Source organism: Camelina sativa, chromosome 3 (genome assembly GCF_000633955.1).
Source record: "Camelina sativa cultivar DH55 chromosome 3, Cs, whole genome shotgun sequence".
In the NCBI taxonomy this organism is placed as follows: domain Eukaryota; kingdom Viridiplantae; phylum Streptophyta; class Magnoliopsida; order Brassicales; family Brassicaceae; genus Camelina; species Camelina sativa.
The window spans coordinates 12,753,934-12,774,595 of NC_025687.1; the positions used below are offsets into that span (position 1 = coordinate 12,753,934).

At 36.6% G+C, this 20,662-nt stretch overlaps 5 protein-coding genes and 1 pseudogene across 9 annotated transcripts; 4 read left to right on the plus strand and 2 right to left on the minus strand.

Annotated features, from left to right (window-relative positions):
- Window positions 488–1,561, minus strand: LOC104776816. The gene has a single exon (XM_010500948.2). The coding sequence runs from the start codon at window positions 1,426–1,428 to the stop codon at window positions 649–651; it is 780 nt and encodes a 259-aa protein (XP_010499250.1). The 5' UTR covers window positions 1,429–1,561; the 3' UTR covers window positions 488–648.
- LOC104776818 (glucose-1-phosphate adenylyltransferase large subunit 2, chloroplastic) lies at window positions 3,307–6,885 on the plus strand. Its single transcript, XM_010500949.2, has 13 exons — window positions 3,307–4,046; window positions 4,411–4,524; window positions 4,618–4,791; window positions 4,871–4,963; window positions 5,052–5,135; window positions 5,215–5,270; window positions 5,344–5,437; window positions 5,543–5,728; window positions 5,842–5,922; window positions 6,005–6,091; window positions 6,182–6,393; window positions 6,479–6,539; window positions 6,611–6,885. The coding sequence occupies exons 1-13, from the start codon at window positions 3,828–3,830 to the stop codon at window positions 6,710–6,712; spliced, it is 1,563 nt and encodes a 520-aa protein (XP_010499251.1). The 5' UTR covers window positions 3,307–3,827; the 3' UTR covers window positions 6,713–6,885.
- On the plus strand, window positions 7,067–9,057 carry LOC104778906 (annotated as a pseudogene).
- On the plus strand, window positions 11,745–13,682 carry LOC104776819. Its single transcript, XM_010500950.1, has 3 exons — window positions 11,745–12,266; window positions 12,488–12,838; window positions 12,924–13,682. Exons 1-3 carry the CDS (start codon window positions 11,859–11,861, stop codon window positions 13,476–13,478), a joined length of 1,314 nt encoding a protein of 437 aa, XP_010499252.1. The 5' UTR covers window positions 11,745–11,858; the 3' UTR covers window positions 13,479–13,682.
- On the plus strand, window positions 14,162–15,952 carry LOC104776821 (protein TRIGALACTOSYLDIACYLGLYCEROL 5, chloroplastic). 4 transcript variants are annotated; one of them, XM_010500955.2, is made up of 6 exons: window positions 14,162–14,236; window positions 14,794–14,832; window positions 14,921–14,971; window positions 15,069–15,113; window positions 15,477–15,509; window positions 15,633–15,952. In XM_010500955.2, the coding sequence occupies exons 3-6, from the start codon at window positions 14,932–14,934 to the stop codon at window positions 15,791–15,793; spliced, it is 279 nt and encodes a 92-aa protein (XP_010499257.1). In that variant the 5' UTR covers window positions 14,162–14,236; window positions 14,794–14,832; window positions 14,921–14,931; the 3' UTR covers window positions 15,794–15,952. The 4 variants fall into 4 exon arrangements, with proteins under 4 accessions (XP_010499257.1, XP_010499258.1, XP_010499256.1 ...); XM_010500956.2 differs by having other exon boundaries at window positions 14,924–14,971; XM_010500954.2 differs by lacking the exon at window positions 14,162–14,236 and having other exon boundaries at window positions 14,701–14,832.
- On the minus strand, window positions 15,995–18,797 carry LOC104776820. 2 transcript variants are annotated; one of them, XM_019243689.1, is made up of 6 exons: window positions 18,503–18,792; window positions 18,230–18,344; window positions 17,749–18,139; window positions 16,612–16,721; window positions 16,337–16,526; window positions 15,995–16,235 (listed from the first exon to the last, which is right to left on the minus strand). In XM_019243689.1, exons 1-6 carry the CDS (start codon window positions 18,577–18,579, stop codon window positions 16,210–16,212), a joined length of 909 nt encoding a protein of 302 aa, XP_019099234.1. In that variant the 5' UTR covers window positions 18,580–18,792; the 3' UTR covers window positions 15,995–16,209. The 2 variants fall into 2 exon arrangements, with proteins under 2 accessions (XP_019099234.1, XP_010499253.1); XM_010500951.2 differs by lacking the exons at window positions 17,749–18,139; window positions 18,230–18,344 and adding an exon at window positions 17,469–17,583 and having other exon boundaries at window positions 16,612–17,112; window positions 18,503–18,797.

Genomic DNA, 20,662 nt, shown 5'->3' on the forward strand with positions numbered 1-20,662 from the left:
TCTTTCTAGGGGTCGAGCCCCGTGGTTAAATAGTAAAATAAATCCCTAAAAAGTCGGTTTAAACCAGAAAAGGAAAGATTGCGTCGGGGACGGGGACTGGTCGATCCCGAAAGGATCAGTCGATCCGGAATGAATTTCTGCTCTTACTTCATCTGCCTTCTAGCTCGATCAGACTTCAACCAATTAAGCTCCAGATGCATATTTCCATCCCCAAAACGCTCAGATTCCTTCCAAAGTCACCTAGAACCTGTAAAGACTCACAAAAGACAAAAAGGATTCTAAAAGCACACTTAGACCTAAGAAAAGACTCAAAACAATCCTAAAAACTATAGTTAAAACCCTATAAAATGCAGACAGATCATGCACCATTTAAAATAGCCAATTCTCTCCACTCAAGCCGGCCCAATTATTCGGTTCCTATTCTCTTACCGCTTTTGGAAATTAATAAGGAGTATCCTACGTTTTGATTAAGGAAGTGTTTAAGATAAGGGACGTACACAAAAGTTTTCATTTCTAGTAATTTCGTCGGAATAATGATATGACTCACGTACTCACATAGATATGACTGTCACTAATGATTACGTACTCACATAGATATCCAAATTGTGAAAGTTAAAGGCTAACAGTAGTGTTCCTAATAATAATATTTTACGGCCTTATCCATTCCTTCGACAACATCTTCTTCTTCCCTGCGATAAACGTCTCCACTGTTGATCTAAAATCATCGCTGCTCAGATCATCGATATCGCGCATCCGTCTCATGCTCCTGCAAGAAGCTCCCCGCACTTCAAGTCTCTCTGATCTAGACCTTCTGTAAACATGATGATCATTAGCAGTACTCTCAGAAGTAGCTGGGGCCAGAGCCATCATTTCACGCTTCTTCCTTATAGAATGAGCTGTCTCCGCCACAGAGCTGACCGCCCGGACCATCTCTCGCCTTATCGGTCGAGCCTCCACGGCAGCTAGAGTGACGGAGGTAAAGTCCGTCACTGACTTTTCTTCTAAAACTATTTCTTCGTTGATAGACTCCGAGACCACGGCGGAGGAACAAACACCGTCAATGGGAGAAGTGGCGGAGGAGGAGGAGGAGGAGAAACCGCTAATAGGAGAGACGGCAGAGGAGGAAACGTATTGAAAACACATATCGGGTTGGGTTAGCTTTTGTTGGTTAGACAAGGAGAAGATAAGGGCGATGAGAACGTTCACGACTCCGAATATGTATATTCCGGCGCCTGTCAAACCACCAGAAATAATACGCCGGAGATACTCACCGGCAAAGAGAGTTGACGTTAACCAATAGAGTAGAAGCAACACCGCAACGAGAGCTTCAATTGCCGGAAGAAACTTCAAGAAATTTCTCTTCCCCTCGAACTTTTTCATGGCGTCAACTTTCTCAGCCGCAACGTTCTCGGAAACAAACGAAGCCATTTTCTAAACTCTCTTGTAACTACCTTCCGGCTTAGATTTTATGGGAAAATGATGGTTTAAGTGCTAAAGTGGGTGATCACGTAGACTTGTGACTTGTCTTAATCACTTAGTTGATGATTTTATATAGAGATAAACAAAGACTCTATAATTGGTTCAATTATTGAAACAAACTGGATATACATATTTCTTTATAGTTTGGTCGTGGAAAATTCATGAGTAAAAAGCATTAGGTGAATAAGTCCAATTCTTGAAAATATAAAAGAAGTGAAGAATTAATAGAATCATTGGCGACAACTTGAATAAAGTAATATATAATAATTGATAAAAATGAGAAGAATGGTTGGAAAGAGTTGGCGATGAGAGGGAGAGGCAGGTGAAGCTGCACTGCACAGCAACGACCGGGCCAATATATGCACGGTTGGGCGACGTACACCGCCGGACGAAAGTGACACGTGTTTAGTACCCATAATATGTTTGTTGATTATTTTTGTAACCTTCAATTGCTACATTCATTGTACATACGTTTTTGAAATAATAATAGATACTAGATTCATCATTGGTGAAATGCAACAAAAAAAAAACTAAAAGTCCTCCGAAGTGTAGAAGCTAAGTATGGAACATACGATAAAAAAAGTGGGGGCATGTATATGATTCGAAGATGATTTGCGAGTTATACATGAAATTCACATATATGTACATATGAATGAACCATACAATATTTCACCCTTAGCATAATCAAACAAAATTCTAAGATATTCCTCCAAGACCCAATTAAAAAACTACGCACACATAATAATATAGGAACTAACGAAAGAAGAAAAAAAGTGAGAAAAAATAAAATTTGTGAAGTGCATAATTGAGAGAGTGAGAATGAGAAATCTGCTCTAATTGTCAAGAAAAAATGGAGACATCCTAAAAAATTTCTGACTAAATGAAAACAACTTGTGTTTTTTTCTTGCCTATGGGGAAAAGCATGTATAAAACATAGAATTTTGAGATCGTGTCCACGGTGAAACTAGTCTAATAATTGAAAAAGGTTTCTGAAGCCTCTCCTAAAATGACTTATTTATAATGTTTTCACATGATTTTCATTTTTAATTAGTTTGTTACCAAATTTGTGGGTCAAATTAAAGCTATCTACATGGTTCTCATTTTGTTTTGTTTTTTGTCATAACTGTCTAGATCTAGATGACTAGATGGTTCCTTTGAATTTGTTTGGTCGCCTGTTTATAAAACTTTGAGAAATTTGTGTACCAAAATATATAAGTATGACAAAATATCTCAATGAACTATGTAGATGAGCAATAACTGTTGTATTGAGTGAAAGTTGATGTTAAACAAGTATTGTGAGTTGACTTGTGTGTGAGCCAAATAGACTTGTGAAAAGTCAAAGATACAATAGTGATGCTCGAAAAACAATTTACACCTTTCAAACGTTATAGGAAGTGCGAGATATGCTAGAAACCAAATAGGTAAATTCTAAATACATAATAAAAAAAATTCCTTAGCACATATTAACCAACTTACATAACTAGAGATTGCTTTCCAAGAAAATAGCAAATACCATAGACACAAAATATTTTTGTTTTGCTACTTCCTGCAAATGTTGGCTCTGATTTAGTGATTTGTAAACATGCCATGTGAAATTCATCTTATGGTTTATAATCATAAATTCAACGGAATCATACTGTTTAGTAGTATTAGTATTAGTAATCGAATTATCTTTAAAAAAAAAATACTTTAATTCCAATAAATAAATAAAAACCTTTTTGAGATAATTGCTATTTTATGAATAGTGACAAGTAAGATATTAAAATATTGCAAAAGCGGGCTCGGATTTCAAACCCTTTAGATTTGTTTGTTTTGCTTTTTAATAAGAAAAAATCTGAAGGTTGTTGTTGTGTGCGGTGCTCTCGTCAGAAAAAGATCACGAGTATCCTCTTCTTCTTCTTCACATTAAACTTGTTTCTCTTATTTGTCTGTTGATGATCGATCTCTCTCGTATAAGTCATAACTCCTCCTTTCTCTTTTCCGTTTCTCTTTCGCACTGCTAAAAATAAAATAAAAAGGTTAAAAAAGCTCACTCACTCACTCAACTCACACTCATTTCTCACCACTTGAGAGAGAGAGAGAGAGAGACTACTTTAAGGTGTTTTCATTGTGGGACAAAATTAGTCGACTTCTCTCGATTCTATATCTGTTCTTCTCTTCTTTAACACTGTTCTGTTTTCACAAACCCCAAAATCGAATCTGGGTTTTTTTGAAGTTCCATTTTTTTTTTTTTTTTGATCTGGGTATTATTATTACTAAAGCTCATCTTTTTAGAATCTGATCTACCTCTTCTTCTTCTACTTTAGTATTACTTCAAAAAGTTGTAGAATCTGTGTTGTTCTGGAAATATGGAGTCTTGCTGTCCAGCCATGAAGCTGAACCACTGTTCGAGTCCCTTTGGTGGTCTGAACAAAAATGGTGTTTCTGAGAGGGTTAGTGCATTCTGGGGAGCCGAAGTTATCAAGCCCAGTCATCTGAGGACACACACAATTAGGACTGGACCTCAGAAGATTCAGACAAACCTCATTCGCTCTGTTCTCACCCCATTTGTTGATCAAGAGTCTAATGTAAGTGTATGGGTTTTAGTTTATGTTATGCATATTGAAATGAATCTACCTAGCATCAGAGAACCCTTCAATTCTGTGTCCCATGTTTAGTTGGGAACTGGTTTGGACTGTGTTGAAAATGGCTTCTGATGATGGCGTTAAGTTGGTACAGCTGCTCAGACTTTAGCTATAGGACCTAGGACTGAATGTAGCAGATTGTTGTACCTGTTGTGAGTTGGTTTAGCAGTTGTGAGGGATGGAGATGGACTAATAACAAGGGTTTGGATTTTGAGGGTTTAGTTAGGTGAAGAGTGTCTCTCATTATTCAAGTCACTAAGTAGCTTCGTGTTCTTCCAAGTTCTGACATAAAGAATGAACTTTTCAGGAACCTCTGTTGAGAACTCAAAATGCGGACCCAAAGAATGTAGCGTCTATCATACTAGGTGGCGGTGCTGGGACTCGCCTCTTCCCTCTTACAAGCAAGAGAGCTAAACCTGCGGTGAGGAGCGTTTTGTTTTGCCAGTTGTTTTTCTATGATGATTTTGATTTACTAGTCAATGAGGTTTCTAACTAGTTAGTTAATAATTTGTAGGTGCCAATTGGAGGGTGTTACAGGCTGATAGATATACCAATGAGCAATTGCATCAACAGTGGTATTAGAAAGATCTTCATCTTAACTCAGTTCAACTCCTTCTCTCTCAATCGCCACCTTTCTCGTACTTACAACTTTGGCAATGGAGTCAATTTCGGTGATGGGTTTGTTGAGGTAATAGCATTACCTGCCATAGATTAGATTTGTCTTTACCGTGTTCTTATTTGTGGTTATTTCCTTTTGGAATTATTAGGTTCTTGCTGCAACCCAAACTTCTGGAGATGCAGGAAAGAAATGGTTTCAGGGAACTGCTGATGCCGTTAGGCAGTTTATATGGGTCTTCGAGGTTTTCTTTTTGTCTTTCATCTCACAGAAAGTAATCTTGTCGGTGTGGTATACATTGTTGGTAACATAATTTGGTAATGTTAATGCAGGATGCCAAGACAAAGAATGTGGAACATGTCTTGATCTTGTCTGGGGATCATCTCTATCGGATGGATTACATGAACTTTGTGCAGGTTAGACTTATTCCTTTTATTTGTCAACACTGAGCTCTACATGTGAACTTTGTTTCATTTTATTGTGTGTCTTTTGCAGAAGCACATTGAGTCAAATGCTGATATCACAGTTTCTTGTCTTCCCATGGATGAGAGGTGTGTCTCATTAAATATGTTCTTGCCTTACTTTTATTTGATGAACTAATTTGGTTCTTTTTATTATTGACAGCCGTGCTTCGGATTTTGGTTTGCTTAAAATTGACCAGTCTGGAAAAATCGTTCAATTCTCAGAGAAACCAAAGGGAGATGACTTAAAGGCAATGGTAAGGATTTCTTATCTTTTTTGTCAAAACTTTCACTACACAAAGTTAAAACTCAACTCATATTATTACTTGCAACAACATTACGTAACTTAGTGTTTTTCGCAGCAAGTTGACACTTCAATTCTTGGGTTACCACCAAAAGAAGCTGCAGAGTCCCCATACATTGCATCGATGGGTGTTTATGTATTTAGAAAAGAGGTGTTGCTAAAGCTTCTAAGGTCAAGTTATCCTGCATCCAATGACTTTGGTTCTGAAATTATCCCATTGGCCGTAGGGGAGCACAATGTCCAGGTCTGTCGTTTTTTTTTTGCCTGTTAAGCATATCACATCATCAACCAAATATTTGTACTTCCTCTGACCTTTATTTATCAACTTGCTGCTACATACAAAACCAAAATGGCTAGGCATTTTTGTTCAATGATTATTGGGAGGATATTGGAACCATAGGATCATTCTTTGATGCCAATTTGGCCCTCACGGAGCAGGTTTTCCCCGGCCCTATTGTTTAAAAACTACAAAACAGTTTTGCAACTCCCGGTGAAACCTAACCATTTCTGTTTTTGGCAGCCTCCTAAATTCCAGTTTTACGATCCAAAAACACCCTTCTTCACTTCTCCAAGATTCTTGCCACCTACCAAAGTTGATAAATGCAGGGTACGATTCTTGAATCCGTTTATTACCATGTTTTCAGGTGATGATTTATCTGGTGATACTAACGTTTTAAAGTTTATCCTGGAACTGCAGATACTTGATTCTATAGTCTCACATGGATGCTTCTTGAGAGAATGCAGTGTGCAGCACTCTATTGTGGGCATACGATCACGTATAGAGTCTGGAGTAGAGCTTCAGGATACGATGATGATGGGAGCTGATTTCTACCAAACAGAAGCTGAAATCGCGTCTCTGCTGGCTGAAGGGAAAGTTCCCGTAGGTGTCGGCCAGAACACCAAAATCAGGTAAGCTTTCCACATCTAAAAGAAAAGACTACTCTGATAAGGTTTTGAGTAGCATTCATCTTCCTGCTTGTGTTGGTAAATACAGGAACTGTATCATCGACAAGAACGCCAAGATCGGGAAAAACGTGGTCATAGCGAATGCAGATGTATGTTTTCATAAATATATATTTTTGTTAAAATTTAAAGAATCCGTTGGTTGATCTTGGGTTTGTGGCAGGGAGTGGAAGAAGGAGATAGGCCAGAGGAAGGGTTTCACATAAGGTCAGGCATCACCGTTGTGCTGAAGAACGCCACCATTAGAGATGGTCTGCATATTTAGCTTTTAAACCTTCACTGATTCTTGTGAGATTTTGTAAGGAGACAAGTTAGTTACTATTCCGATCAATAATTTAAATAAAACAAGTGAGTGTACAACCTACTCCATAGGCAATAAGAAACCAATATAGCAAAGCATATGTTACGGATTCAAACCTATCTAAATTTGATTAAATAGATATTCCTCTTAATTAACTTATTTTCTTTTTATAAATTGTTGAGATATTGTGTAACAGAATATCACACAATATATATCCTCTTCGTTTAGTTTTTTTTTTCCTTTTTTCTCTTTCATAAGTCATTTTTCTAAACTCTTCTCCTCTTCTCCATCCCAAGTCTTTACCAGTCTTCTCCTCCAATGATTAATGGGAATGAAAGACGGGTGGAGTCTCCGTATCAAAAGATTTGCTGGGAGCTTTTAAGAATTTACGAGGAATCGCTTCCCTTGGGTGATTATTCACATGAAACCATAACATCTTTAATTTCCTCTGACTTGCAAGCCCTAGAAGATGAGTTTGGAAGATTTGGTGTCTCTGATTTAAGGGTTCATCAACAGCCTCTACAAGATAATCGTCAATTTCTCCTGGACAGTGGGGATCAAGGTATGAACGATGTGAGAATTGGTTTCCTTCAGATTCTCAGCAAAAAACTAGACGAGAACTGAGGAGTCAGTCACATAGATTGTGGTTTCCGAAAGATGATTGTGTTAATAGGTATGATGCTCCTAAGCTATATAATTATGATTTTCATGAACATAGTACTCGTGGTAGTGCCATGAGTTCTCAATATACTTCCTTGAATGGAAATTTTGGAGACATTCCTTTTACCCCAAGTAATCCTTTCTATGACCACCTTTGAAGTTATGTATTTGGTTATAATGGAATCCACACTAATCATGATACTATTTTATCACGTGCTAAAGACTGTATAGAGTCTAGTGTGTTGCAAGATGTGATTGCCAAGGGTTCAAAGGAGACAGTTGATGAGATATTTGATAATTTGATCTCACATGTATGTGAACTGATGGTTGAACCTTTTGGCCATCAAGTCTTTCAAAAGCTTATAGAGAAATGCACCGTTGAACAGATTACTCGGGTTTTGGATACACTCACTCAACAACCTCATCAGTTTGTTCGGGTTTGTGTCGATTCGCACGGGTACGCATGGATTTATGAGAAATAGTCTCACTAACTGCATTTTTATTTAACATGTATTTTTTTTTTTTTTTGAGATAACAGAGCCAATGCAATACAAGCTTTGATTGAAAATCTTTGTTCGATTGAGCAAATATCTCGGTTCATGGCAACTCTATGCCATGTTACACTTCAATTAACCAAGAACGCTAATGCTAATGTGATTATGTTTTGCCTTAATCAACTCTCTCCTTCACATAGCAAAGTAAGCATCTCGACGATATTTATGTAAACCAACATGTTTATTTTTTCCATTAAATTCATAGTGATGTGTTTGTTAGTGATGTTGTTCAAAAATTATATGATAACCTCGCCTACATAGCTTTCCAAACTTTTTTTTGTTGATATTTGAATAGACTACTAGTATTAGGTGTGTAAAAGTGTAACAAAGGCTTTGAAGCTCTTTTGCTTATCTTATAAGAAAATGAGTAAATTTTATTGTGTAAACCGGTTTGAACTTGTTTAATTATGATTTTATATTCTTTTTTCATGTATATGACGACAATAACTTATGGGAGTGATTGTTGAACACTGTTACGAAATTGCAACTGATCAACATGGATGTTTTTTTTATTAAAAAATGCATACAATGCTCTCGAGAGCTAAGAGACCTTTTGATTAAGGAGATAATCACTGATGCGTTGAGACTATGCATGAATTGTTACGGATAAAATAATATTTTTGATACAAGTTTTCTGAATTTTTGTTAATCATTTTCTATATCACATTTTTACTCTCACATCAAAATCTAATTTTTAACTTATCAGAAACTATGTGGTGCAATATGTGTTGGAGTTGGAAGATTATCATGTGGCAAGGGCTCTCTCAAAACATCTTGATGGAAACTACGTGCAACTCTCTTATGACAAGTATGGGAGTTATGCGGTGCAGAAGTATTTGAAAAGTAGAGAGTTTTGCTCTATGAGGATCATAATCGAGCTGTTATGTGATATTAATTCACTTCTTGTAAATCCTTTTGGGAATTATGTGATTTAGACAGCGTGGATTGTATTCCAGGTAAGAGATAAACATGATTCAAACTCGTTTCGTGTGGATTTAATTTATGTATAAACGTATCTTCTGTTTGGTACTGTTTTGTAGGATGATGTGCAAAACGTTTTGTTGTACCATATACATAGAAATGTTCCGTTCATGAGGTGCAACATATATGGGAGAAAAGTACTCGAAAAACTCAATCTTAGGACGTAGGAGAACATATCCAAAGAGAAGAAGAGACCACGATCAATTAATAAATGGTGTTGTTTGATTGTTTTTGTAGGTTTGTGTGAGGGTTGTTAATGTTTCTTTGTTAGTTCTTAACTTATAAATGCTTTAAGGTTTGTGTATTCGGTCTCATATATACTCTCATTAGTGAGAGTCATTCATCTACTTGCCATTAACTATACTTTTGAGAGTGTTCCAAAAACATATATCTTCATTCCGCTGAGTTATATACTAAGGCTTTGCCGCTTTGTTGATTGCACTACATTAATGGGTTTGGAAACATACGGATAATTAAAATTTAAACGTACGTAATCCAGTAGTACCCATAATTCTTTCTTTATGGTTAAACGTTAGAAAACAAGACAACATAAATACAAGGAATAAAAGTAGAAAATTCAAGTTGGCTCTAACCGTATACAATTATGTTTTAGCTAATATGAGTATTAAAATATACATTGTTATAGTATATACATTATTATGATATCATATTTTAAAATATTTTACTTTATATCATTTAAGCATTAACTCCTTGAGAGAGGGTAAAAGTAAACGAAATCTATTATATCCCCATAGAGATCACTTTTGAAAACTTCATATGACTAAATCTAACTTATATCATACGGCTGCATCACTTAAGACAATAAGATATCGAGAGTTCGGAAACAAGACACGAAATATACAATATGCATGGAAGAAAACCCCTTTAGTGTATATATAACCATATTGATACCCAAGATTGTTGAAATATTAAATTGAGTAATGTCCATAAAATTGTTTGTTTTTTTGTTTGTTTTTAATCTGTGTGTTTCACTGTTTTGGGTCACTCAAAGATTGTATGCAAAAAAGTTGTCATTATCAATGGACCAAACTCGCATGCTCAACGTTTATCATCACCATTTATAATTACATACACCGACTCCTTTTATTTATTTATCATGTCACCGTTACTTCGCGCCTCACGTTGACGATATGACAATTTAATCATGACAAAAAGATAAGGAATATTTTTATCATCATCATCATATGCACCTCTCTTTTTTATTTTCCCTCAATAGCTACCAGAAAAGAGCACAAACTCACACAAGTTTGCTCAAGTGGGTATAGGCTTCTTCTTTACATGTTGCAGAATGAAAACCTGAATTTATATCCAAAATTATATGCAAGTTGTAGATGACAAAAAATTATATTTGAACAAACAATCATTTGATCTTTTTATGTGTGGGTGTGTGTGTGTGAAATACTTAATCAGACCATGCATGAATCTATTTTATTAATCTTCACTTATATCATCCATAATTATTTGTAACTATTACCTTCTTTCCCAGTTTGATAACTTATTTATCATTTTTTTGTTGAACCTTCAAAAGCGCACTTGAGAGAATGAAAATGAGTAGTACCATCGAACATGGTTATTGTGAGGTTAAAATGAGAATGAGTAAAAAAAACAACCATAGTCGTCTATTTTTGTGGAATAACCATTCTAATTTGGTCCCATGAATCTTGGCCTCTAACTAATTAAAAATTTCTCTACAAAAGTAAGACTATTTTTATCACAAAATTTGTGTTATGCTAACCTTTTGTGACTTATATGCTCATGCACATCATACTCGTCTATATATTGCTTTTAGCATCATCACACTCAACTGCTTTGTTTTGACTTTAGTTTCCATCTCTAATAAGGGAATGCCTTTCGTGTTCCTTAAGGCTAATTGCTCACTAATTTCTGCTGCTTTCGAATAAAGTATTATCTTTATATGTTAAAAAGGGGTATAATATGTATATATGATATGATTTACAATATATTAAATTTTATTTTTCTTTTGAATAAAGCAATGAAACACCAATTATATTTATTTATTTAATGAATTCATGGTGGTTTAAGAGCTGGACTTCAAAGTACCAAAATTTGAATTTCCATTTTATCAATTCATAGTTAGTCATTGTTAATGCGTTGATCAGCAAAATTGTATGGCATTTAAAAAAAAAATTGTGAAACTTAGTTTGAACTTCCATCTGGAATTGTTTCCTTATTAACTTTTTTTTTTTCAAATCGTCACAACCTTATTTCCTGATAAAACCACCATACTCATTTTTATACTTTTGAGTTTTGACTAATAAAACAAATATTCTGTCTCTCTCTCCTTTCAAAACAAAACAAAACAAAACTGTATCTCTGAAGTTTTCTATTCATCAAATGTCGAACGACTTAAACATTGAGAGAAAGAAGACAATTTTTTTTTTGTTTTATACATATAAAATGAAGTAGTTTGTTGACAAAAAAATAAAATAAAAATTAGTAGTATTAACATTTATCAAGGAATTTAACATACATAAATAAATATTTTCCCGAATTCTCATTTGCTTGCCTACATGTAAATATATAATAATGAAACTTTTCAATATCTTTTAATTTAATATCTTAATTTATTTTGTTTTCCTTATGCAAAGCAATGATGATTCATAAATTCCTTGATATGTTAAAAAAAAATCGGAAAATCACTAAATTAAAAGAAATAGTTAAACAAAAACAAACAAAAAACCGTTAAGTATTAATTAACGGATAAAAATCGACATTTATAATTTGCAAACCTTCCCTTCAACGCAAACATTTCTCTCTCTTTGTTTTTTTTCTCATTTCACCAAACCAAACCAAACCAAACCAAACCTTCTTCATCTTCTCTCTCACACTACTAACAACAAACACTTCCTTCTCCTTCCTTACCTTCTTCGACTATGGATAAGAAGCACGGCGGCTTGTTCTCCAAATCCAATTCGCGGCGATCACGATCCAAGAGTCCAGTCAGAAGCGTCTCTCCGATCATCATCCGTCGTCGGAAAGGTCGTTACGTCACGCAGCCGGACCGCTACCACATGTCTGAGATGCTTGCTCCGGTTATAGAAGGTCCTGATCCAGACGGTGAAGACTCCGGAAGCAGTGGAGATTACTCTCGGTTCGAGAGACGGTGGTACAATTGGATGAAATGTCAGCTTCCTGTAGCTCCGCCGTCAGTTTCTTCGTCTTCCGACTTTAAACGAACGGATCTGAGGCTTTTGCTTGGTGTTCTTGGCGCACCGTTAGGTCCTGTTCACGTTAGTGCTCTGGATCTCCTTCCTCACCTCAGCATCAAGAATACTCCCATGGTGAGCTTTAATTTTCACTCTTCTTCCTCAAAACTAGGACAGTGTTGGTGATTACTATGCGCAAGACAACTCGAATCCCTAGGTTTTAGCTTGAATTTGGCTTGAATCTTCTTTTAATTGCATACTAGTAATTGAGTTTTTTTTTTTGTTGAATTGTGGTTGTCTCACTGTGTTGAGAATGAAAGTCTAATAAACTCTTTACCAATACTTGGAAAATTTAGGAAACATCCTCTGCTCAGTACATACTTCAGCAGTATACGGCTGCATCAGGTGGTCAGAAGGTTCATAGTTATGTGCAAAATGGATATGTTATGGGAAGAATCAGGACGATGGCCTCAGAGTTTGAGACAGGCTCAAAGGGTTCAAAGAGCAAGAATAATTCTTCAAAAGCTGTTGAGTCTGGAGGATTTGTGTTGTGGCATATGAATCCTGATATGTGGTACATGGAGCTTGTTCTTGGTGGGAGTAAGGTCCTTGCAGGTTGTGATGGGAAGCTTGTGTGGAGGCACACACCATGGCTTGGACCTCATGCTGCAAAAGGACCGGTTAGACCATTACGGCGTGCTCTTCAGGTTTGGCCTCTGGTCCCAAGGAAGCCGTCTCATGCATTTTTGTTTTGCTTGCGTAATTAAAATTGTTACTGTTTTGTATTTGCAGGGACTTGACCCGAGAACCACAGCGTATATGTTTGGAAATGCAAGGTGCATAGGAGAAAAAAAGATAGATGGAGAACACTGTTTCATTCTCAAGCTATGCGCAGACCCAGCGACACTCAAAGCTAGAAGCGAAGGGGCATCAGAAACCATAAGACATACTTTGTTTGGTTACTTCAGCCAAAAGACTGGTCTTCTTGTTCACTTGGAAGACTCCCAGCTAACCCGAATACAAAACAATGGAGGCGAAGCGGTGTACTGGGAGACGACCATCAATTCATACCTAGAAGACTACAAACAGGTAGAAGGGATCATGATCGCTCACTCAGGTAGATCTGTGGCTACGCTTTTACGGTTTGGAGACATGTCATCGGGACACAACACTAAGACGACAATGCAAGAAGCATGGGTCATCGATGAGATTGCGTTCAATGTCCCTGGCTTGTCTATGGATTGTTTCATTCCACCTTCAGAGCTCAGATTTGATTCCCACGTTGAAGAGTTATCTCAAGGCCCCAGAATTAAGACATTGCACGGCTCCCGCCAGAAAAATGGGTGATGTCAAAAGAAACCAGGAGAGATCAATGTGTATAATTCATTCAAAAGAAACTTTAGGTCGATTATTCTACTTTGCTATTGTTGAAGCTAAAAATTCTTGTAGGAAGATGTAAATAGACCGCAGGAGAATCTTGTTCTTTTTGCCGCATAAATGTTTAGAGGAATGTGTATAGTCTCTATTCGAGAGTGCTGTCTGTTTTCATCATCAACCTAGTAAGGCCAGGCAAGTCCAGTCCAGTTTCGTTTTATATACTATGATAGAAGCAGACATCTATTTCACAGCATATAAAGAATGTTACTTAGTCATCTTCATCCAATACCAACTGGAAGGTGATGAATACGATCTTCCTAGAATTGTATATCAATAGATTCATAGTCTGACTGTGTAGTCTCTGTTGTAACACAAAATTACCCTTTTGGCTGTATTACCTTCCAAAAAGATGAGACATTAGTAATTTCGATATATATATATATATTGAGTTTAAATACTGAGTTCATATGGTAAACAGTTGAAATGAGAGACTAATCTACGTACATATTGGAGTAAACCATTTGCACCACAGTCGACCAACTTCATTTTCATGAAACAAAATCCTGTTGGAAAAGTTAGACCGGTTCATTAGTAAACCGGGTTGATTGATTTGGTACGTCGCTAAAATAAAATAAAAAATCCGTTTCACCTTTGCTTTCAACAGTTCAGGGCGTGTGCCAAAATATTTCAGTGAAAAGGTAGAGACGAGAGACTAGGGAGCAATCTAANTATATGCAATGATATAAGCAGCCATCTAGTTCACAGCCTATAAAGAATGTGACTTAGTCATCTTCATCCATACCAACTGGAAGGTGATGGAATACGATCTTCCTTGTATTGTATATCAATAGATTCATAGACTGACTGTGTAGTCTCTGTTGTAACACAAAAATTACCCTTTTGGTTGTATTACCAACAATGTATGGTTTCTTATTGTGAGTTTAGACTTCCAATAAGATGAGACGTTTAGTAATTTCCATATATCTATATATATATATATATTGAGTTTAAATACGGAGTTCATATGGTAAACAGTTGAAATGAGAGACTAATCTACGTACATATTGGAGTAAACCATTTGCACCACAGTCGACCAACTTCATTTTCATGAAACAAATCCTTTTGGAAAAGTTAGACCGGTTCAGTAGTAAACCGGGTTGATTGATTTGGTACGTCGCTAAAATAAAATCCGTTTCACCTTTTGCTTTCAACAGTTCAGGGCGTGTGCCAAATATTTCAGTGAAAAGGTAGAGACGAGAGAGACTAGGGAGCAATCTAATTCTAGTCTACACCCAGATTCACCAATCACCAACAAACAAACAAGGTATCCTCGGTTAATTTTATATCAGACCATTTCTGATCTTTTGCCTCTCTGGTGATTCCTAAAATTGAGTTGTTTCTCTCTGGTGAAGAAGATTAAATAATGGTGCTCTCTGACTTCACTGGAGTTGGTGTTGGATTCGGTAATGCCCCCCTCATTCACAATTCATTCTTTTTCCTTTTTGTCTTATTTGATTCGACTCGTAATTTTGTGAAATTGGAATTATCTAATCTATCTAGGGTTCGGTGTTGGCTGTGGATTTGGCGTTGGATGGGGTTTTGGAGGTTCCTTCTCAATTCTCTCCTTGTTTTTCTTCTTTATACTGTATTCGAATGAAATTGGGACCAAGCTGAGACGGGATTACAAGTTAAATTCCATAGAGAGTAGATTTGAATCGATTGAAGATGGAATGATCAAGAGAGACTAGAGCTAATTCATTTCAAGTTATTGTTAGTTTCACTTATATATAGAATCATTCCCATTTGGGAACATTATTACTCTCTGCTTGTTTAGTTTGGTGATTATATTGCGGGATGTCTCAAGTGAAGATTATGTAGGTCCTCCTCTATATACATTGACGGATTACATTGATTTTCTTATGTTTCATAGTATTTTGAAAACCTACTGAATTGGAGATTTTCTTGCAGGAATGCCTATGAACATTTTAGGCGTTGGTGCAGGTAAAGCATTTTCAAACATCTACTTCTGCTTCTTATTATACTTTGTCTGCACACACATGGATACACACACAAGTTTGTGATCTGCTAAATTCTAGTTCTGGCGCATTTATGTATTTTTTGAAGGTGGCGGTTGCGGAGTTGGTTTGGGCCTCGGGTGGGGTTTCGGGACTGCTTTTGGGAGTCACTACCGATCATCTAGACTTACATTTCAAGGCATCGAGTTAGAGAACACCAATAATAAACGTGAGGATAAGGCGGCCAACATGTCCAAAACCACCACTTAATAAGCAGTCTCAGATTATAGCCCCAGCTTGATTACATAGTAAAACCCTGCTTGGATTTGATTGTAAAAGAATCATCTTTTCTTCTTTCTCAGTGCATATCACTTCAGAGGTTCAGATACGCGAATCAATAATATATTCCGAACTGACTTTTTTCCACAATGTTCACAATCTTTCGATCTTGGGTTTTTCGTTCCAACGTACTCTACAATGTCTACTCAGTTTCTCTTTATCTCAATTCTCAATGAAACCCACTTCAAATAATCGAACCAAAAAAATCATTTCTACATTACAAAACAACCAATAACAGTGGAATTAACTGTACAGTAAAAATGAAGATTGCCAAATTCATTCGTCTCTTTTCCCGTTTACACACAAGATGACTTAACTCGAACGTGCTATTCCATACCACCAGTCTTCTACATTGAATGCACTGCGACTACCACTGCAATGACAAAAAAATAGATCATCTCAAAACTTAAAACAGGGATGCAGCAACAAGCTATGCTTCCTAAATATGGCATGATTCGGTTTAGCAAGTATTACCGATAAGAAAAACTAAAAGAAGAATCCAAATTGCAGCGTGAACCGATTTACTATATCGCATCCGATACTGAGACCGCTGAAGTTGCCTCTGCAAAGCTCCATACCAACCATGAAGCTGCTTTTGATAACAGTCCTCCTCACACTCCATACAACTTTTCCCCCTCTCTGAACCTCCTCCATTCAAGACTTGCTGAGAAACAGAAACAAAAAAAGAACATTCTTAGTAAAAGATTCATATAACCAGGAGGGAAAAGTAAGCCGTTAGAAGATCTTACTTGGTTAGCTTGGATAGGTAACAAAGCAGCATCAGAGTCTCCTTGACGATCTAAATCCTTCCACTTTCTAATGCAATGCTTAGACCCAGGTTCCATATAATTTAAGAAACCAGAGAAGCTAGGTACTTTCCTGGGAGGTCGAACCACTGGCTCCCCCTCACCATGAGATTTCTTCAACAAACCGTCGTCAGAAACGACAACGTTCCAAGCAGTGAATTCAGCAGCACTAGCCGTCCTTCTATGACCATTGTTTTGGTTTACTACTTTGACAGAATCAGACGGTCCAGTCAAGAAGAGGGCAAGCTCATTACGATCATCTTCATCCAAACGAACCCATCTAGGAGTTCCTTTGCCATCGGATACCGCAGCTTCCTTGAGAGATTTCTCGATTTTGGAAACCTGAGCTTCCATTGCGAATGTAAACTCACGATGCCTATCTCTAGTTTCATCACTCATACGATTGTCGTAGCTTGATTTCACAGCTTTCTGGAATTCATCTAACTACACCCAAAACAAAAACATTTACAGATTCTCACTTAGCTCTCAATCAAAAGAGTTAGAAACAGAGTTGTGAGGGAAAAAGAAAGAAACCTGCCATTTGGTGGTTCCTAAAGCAGCGTGAAGATCCCTATGAAGCTGCTCAGAGTCCCATACATTAGAAGAGTCTCGTTTCCCATTGATCCATGTCCTGTACGCCGACTCCATCCTATAAAATGAATCGAAGATTAGCACACACGTTGTGAGATTTCAGATCTATTCAAAAATCCTAATTCCCAAATCCGAAGCTACAGCATTANTCTCTCAATCAAAAGAATTAGAAACAGAGTTGTGAGGGAAAAAGAAAGAAAGAAAGAAACCTGCCATTTGGTGGTTCCTAAAGCAGCGTGAAGATCCCTATGAAGCTGCTCTGAGTCCCATACATTGGAAGAGTCTCGTTTCGCATTGATCCATGTCCTGTACGCCGACTCCATCCTATAAAATTAACACCTCACATTGTGAGATTTCAGATCTATTCAATATCCTAATTCCAAAATCCGAAGCCAAAATCACACCAACGAACAATGAGAGTTGTGATTTTACAGATTAAAGACGAAAAAAAATTGGGAGATTGGGATTGGGAGAAGGCAAACNAGAAACCAGAGAAGCTAGGTACTTTCCTCGGAGGTCGAACCACTGGCTCCTCCTCACCAGGAGATTTCTTCAACAAACCGTGGTCAGAAACGACAACGTTCCAAGCAGTGAATTCAGCAGCACTAGCCGTCCTTCTATGACCATTGTTTTGGTTTACTACTTTGACAGAATCAGACGGTCCAGTCAAGAAGAGAGCAAGCTCATTACGATCATCTTCATCCAAACGAACCCATCTAGGAGTTCCTTTGCCATCGGATACCGCAGCTTCCTTGAGAGATATCTCGATTTTGGAAACCTGAGCTTCCATTGCGAATGTAAACTCACGATGCCTATCTCTAGTTTCATCACTCATACGATTGTCGTAGCTAGATTTCACAGCTTTCTGGAATTCATCTAACTACACCCAAAAAAAAAACATTTACAGATTCTCACTTAGCTCTCAATCAAAAGAGTTAGAAACAGAGTTGTGAGGGAAAAAGAAAGAAACCTGCCATTTGGTGGTTCCTAAAGCAGCGTGAAGATCCCTATGAAGCTGCTCAGAGTCCCATACATTAGAAGAGTCTCGTTTCCCATTGATCCATGTCCTGTACGCCGACTCCATCCTATAAAATGAATCGAAGATTAGCACACACGTTGTGAGATTTCAGATCTATTCAAAAATCCTAATTCCCAAATCCGAAGCTACAGCATTATAAATCATACAAACACAGATTGAAAACGAAAAAAAAAAACATTGGGAGATTGGGAAAAGGCGAAAAACCTGTCGGCAGATTCCTGAACCTCTTCAGCAGCGGGAAAGAAAGGATCTTTCTCCCACCGATCCAAACTCGTCGTCATCACTTTTGAGACTAATAATATCTTAATACAAAGAATGAGAAAGCTGACGGAGGAAGAAGAAGAAGAATTAATGAGAATCGTTGGAAGATGAGAAGAATCCCAGAAAGCCAAATACAGAGAGAGAAGAGAGAGTTTCGTCGAAAATGGGATCCAAAAGATTTCTCTCAGAGAAGAGAAGAGAAGAGAAGAGAGGGAACGTTCTTCTTCTTCTTCGATTAGCCCAAAATCCTTTACGGCCTTTCGTTACTTGGCACGTGCGTAATTAATTAAATTAGTACTAATTGCCTTTTGTTTTTTTTTTCAAAATTATTATTACTATTTTTGAGAGTAGTTTTTTTAAAAGTGAAATACTCTAAGCTATCACCATTATTAGTTTTTGTTCCAAAAATAGCACGTTTAAATATTCCTAATTTAGTCTTTCTGAATATTGAGTATTAAAAGAATAATATTTATTATTTAAAATTCTCATAGAAAATCAAACTCATAATCTCTTTTGCATTTCTTCGGTGAAGCTTCTGATGAATCTTTTGATCTGAGATTTTCATTTATGATCTCATATTTTTCAATTAGTGTCGCTCAACTGAAGCTTCAATCAGGTGCTAAATTGATGGTTGTCATCAATTTCTCTTTCTTCTTCTTCTTCTTCTTTTAGGGTTTGAAATTGGGAATCGCGATTTCAAAGCTTAAAATTCTGAAATTCTTTGAATTTCAGGATGAAATTGTTTTGTGATTTTGGTTTTGCACTGGTTTGATTGTAGTGTTGTGCGTTTTCAGGAAAGCACCATCCACAAAATTCAATCAACTCATCTCTTATATAATTGTAAGTTTTTCGGATTTGATTAACGCAAGAATAGAAAATAGAAGTGAAGCATTTTGTGGGTGTTATCGGAAATAAAACATCAATTTTGCTGTAGTATACATATGTATTCTATGATGAATCATTTGTTGGTGATATGATGTTTTTGAAGGTTTGTCTAAGTTGTGTCTAATTATAGGTATGGTGTAAGTATGGTGGAGATATACTCTGTTTTTGGTGAGTGGGAACTAAATGACAAATTTCATTGGAGATTTTTCATCGATACAAACAAAGGTGGATCACTTTGTGAAGTTGCTGAGAATATCACATACAATGATTTAGTTGAGACTGTTTTTGAAGATTTTGGACTTGATGGTCAAGTTAAAGAGATTACACTCAGCTATGAACTTCCAAGGATGAAATTAATGGTACAAGATTCCCCACCGATCTTTATTCGCAACGACCGCCAAGTGTGCACTTTTATCAAAAAGATACAAGGTAATCTTGAAATAACACGTTTGTGTGTATCGGTAAGTTATATTTACATGACTTACTTTTATTTTAACTGTAACTTTCTTAAACTTATTCTTCACAATGATAGAAGTTTAAGCTATGTATGTTTATTTTTGTAGGAATTTCATCAATCATTTGGTAGTGACATCTCACTTTCTACGCCACATAGTGATACATGCTCACCTGCTGAAAAAGAAAAGACCAATAATTCATTTGTTTTGCCTGCTGCTCGAGATCCTATTTTGATCCTTACAGAAAGTTCACATCCGACTGTAAATGAAACACACAAGGTTAGATTCCTTAATATAAGTTTTTAGACAGATTTGATTTATTTTTAGGAAAACCTTCCTAAATCATAGAAATGATGAATATCAAGAATTTTAAGGATGAACTCCCTCATTTTTCCTAGGAACGATTCAAGAATAAAGCTATAGATACTTGCAAATGTCATTTTCCATTTACTAATCTATGTATCTTTCTAGGAACTTGATCGGTCTATTGGAAGTGATATCTCTATGACACATAATGATATAGAGATCTTAACAGCTGAAAAAGGAAAAGGATTTTATTCAGAGTATTTGGTTCCTGCTCCAGATCTTATTCCTATATCTATGGTGACTCGAGGGGCTGATGATATATATGTGAACAGATATTTCAAGAACAAGGAAGAGTTGATGTTGAAGATGAGCAAGTGGGCACTTGAATGGAATTTTGAGTTCAGATCTCTATGGTCAAACAAAACGAGAGTTATTTTGGGATGTGTTGATGATAAAT

What these genes read in the sequence shown, in the direction of transcription:
- LOC104776818 (XM_010500949.2), top strand. Translation starts at nt 3,828, where the DNA reads ATGGAGTCTTGCTGTCCAGCCATGAAGCTGAACCACTGTTCGAGTCCC. An exon ending in TGTCTTCCCATGGATGAGAG is followed by an intron (nt 5,271 to 5,343) that starts GTGTGTCTCATT and finishes TATTATTGACAG; the next exon opens with CCGTGCTTCGGATTTTGGTT. An exon ending in TAGGGGAGCACAATGTCCAG is followed by an intron (nt 5,729 to 5,841) that starts GTCTGTCGTTTT and finishes CAAAATGGCTAG; the next exon opens with GCATTTTTGTTCAATGATTA.
- LOC104776816 (XM_010500948.2), bottom strand. Translation starts at nt 1,428, where the DNA reads ATGGCTTCGTTTGTTTCCGAGAACGTTGCGGCTGAGAAAGTTGACGCC.
- LOC104776820 (XM_010500951.2), bottom strand. Translation starts at nt 18,579, where the DNA reads ATGACGACGAGTTTGGATCGGTGGGAGAAAGATCCTTTCTTTCCCGCT. An exon ending in GTTCAGGAATCTGCCGACAG is followed by an intron (nt 17,584 to 18,502) that starts GTTTTTCGCCTT and finishes TTAATTTTATAG; the next exon opens with GATGGAGTCGGCGTACAGGA. An exon ending in TAGGAACCACCAAATGGCAG is followed by an intron (nt 17,113 to 17,468) that starts GTTTCTTTCTTT and finishes TTTTGGGTGTAG; the next exon opens with TTAGATGAATTCCAGAAAGC.
- LOC104776819 (XM_010500950.1), top strand. Translation starts at nt 11,859, where the DNA reads ATGGATAAGAAGCACGGCGGCTTGTTCTCCAAATCCAATTCGCGGCGA. An exon ending in GCATCAAGAATACTCCCATG is followed by an intron (nt 12,267 to 12,487) that starts GTGAGCTTTAAT and finishes TGGAAAATTTAG; the next exon opens with GAAACATCCTCTGCTCAGTA. An exon ending in CATTACGGCGTGCTCTTCAG is followed by an intron (nt 12,839 to 12,923) that starts GTTTGGCCTCTG and finishes TTGTATTTGCAG; the next exon opens with GGACTTGACCCGAGAACCAC.
- LOC104776821 (XM_010500955.2), top strand. Translation starts at nt 14,932, where the DNA reads ATGGTGCTCTCTGACTTCACTGGAGTTGGTGTTGGATTCG. An exon ending in TGGAGTTGGTGTTGGATTCG is followed by an intron (nt 14,972 to 15,068) that starts GTAATGCCCCCC and finishes TAATCTATCTAG; the next exon opens with GGTTCGGTGTTGGCTGTGGA. An exon ending in CGTTGGATGGGGTTTTGGAG is followed by an intron (nt 15,114 to 15,476) that starts GTTCCTTCTCAA and finishes ATTTTCTTGCAG; the next exon opens with GAATGCCTATGAACATTTTA.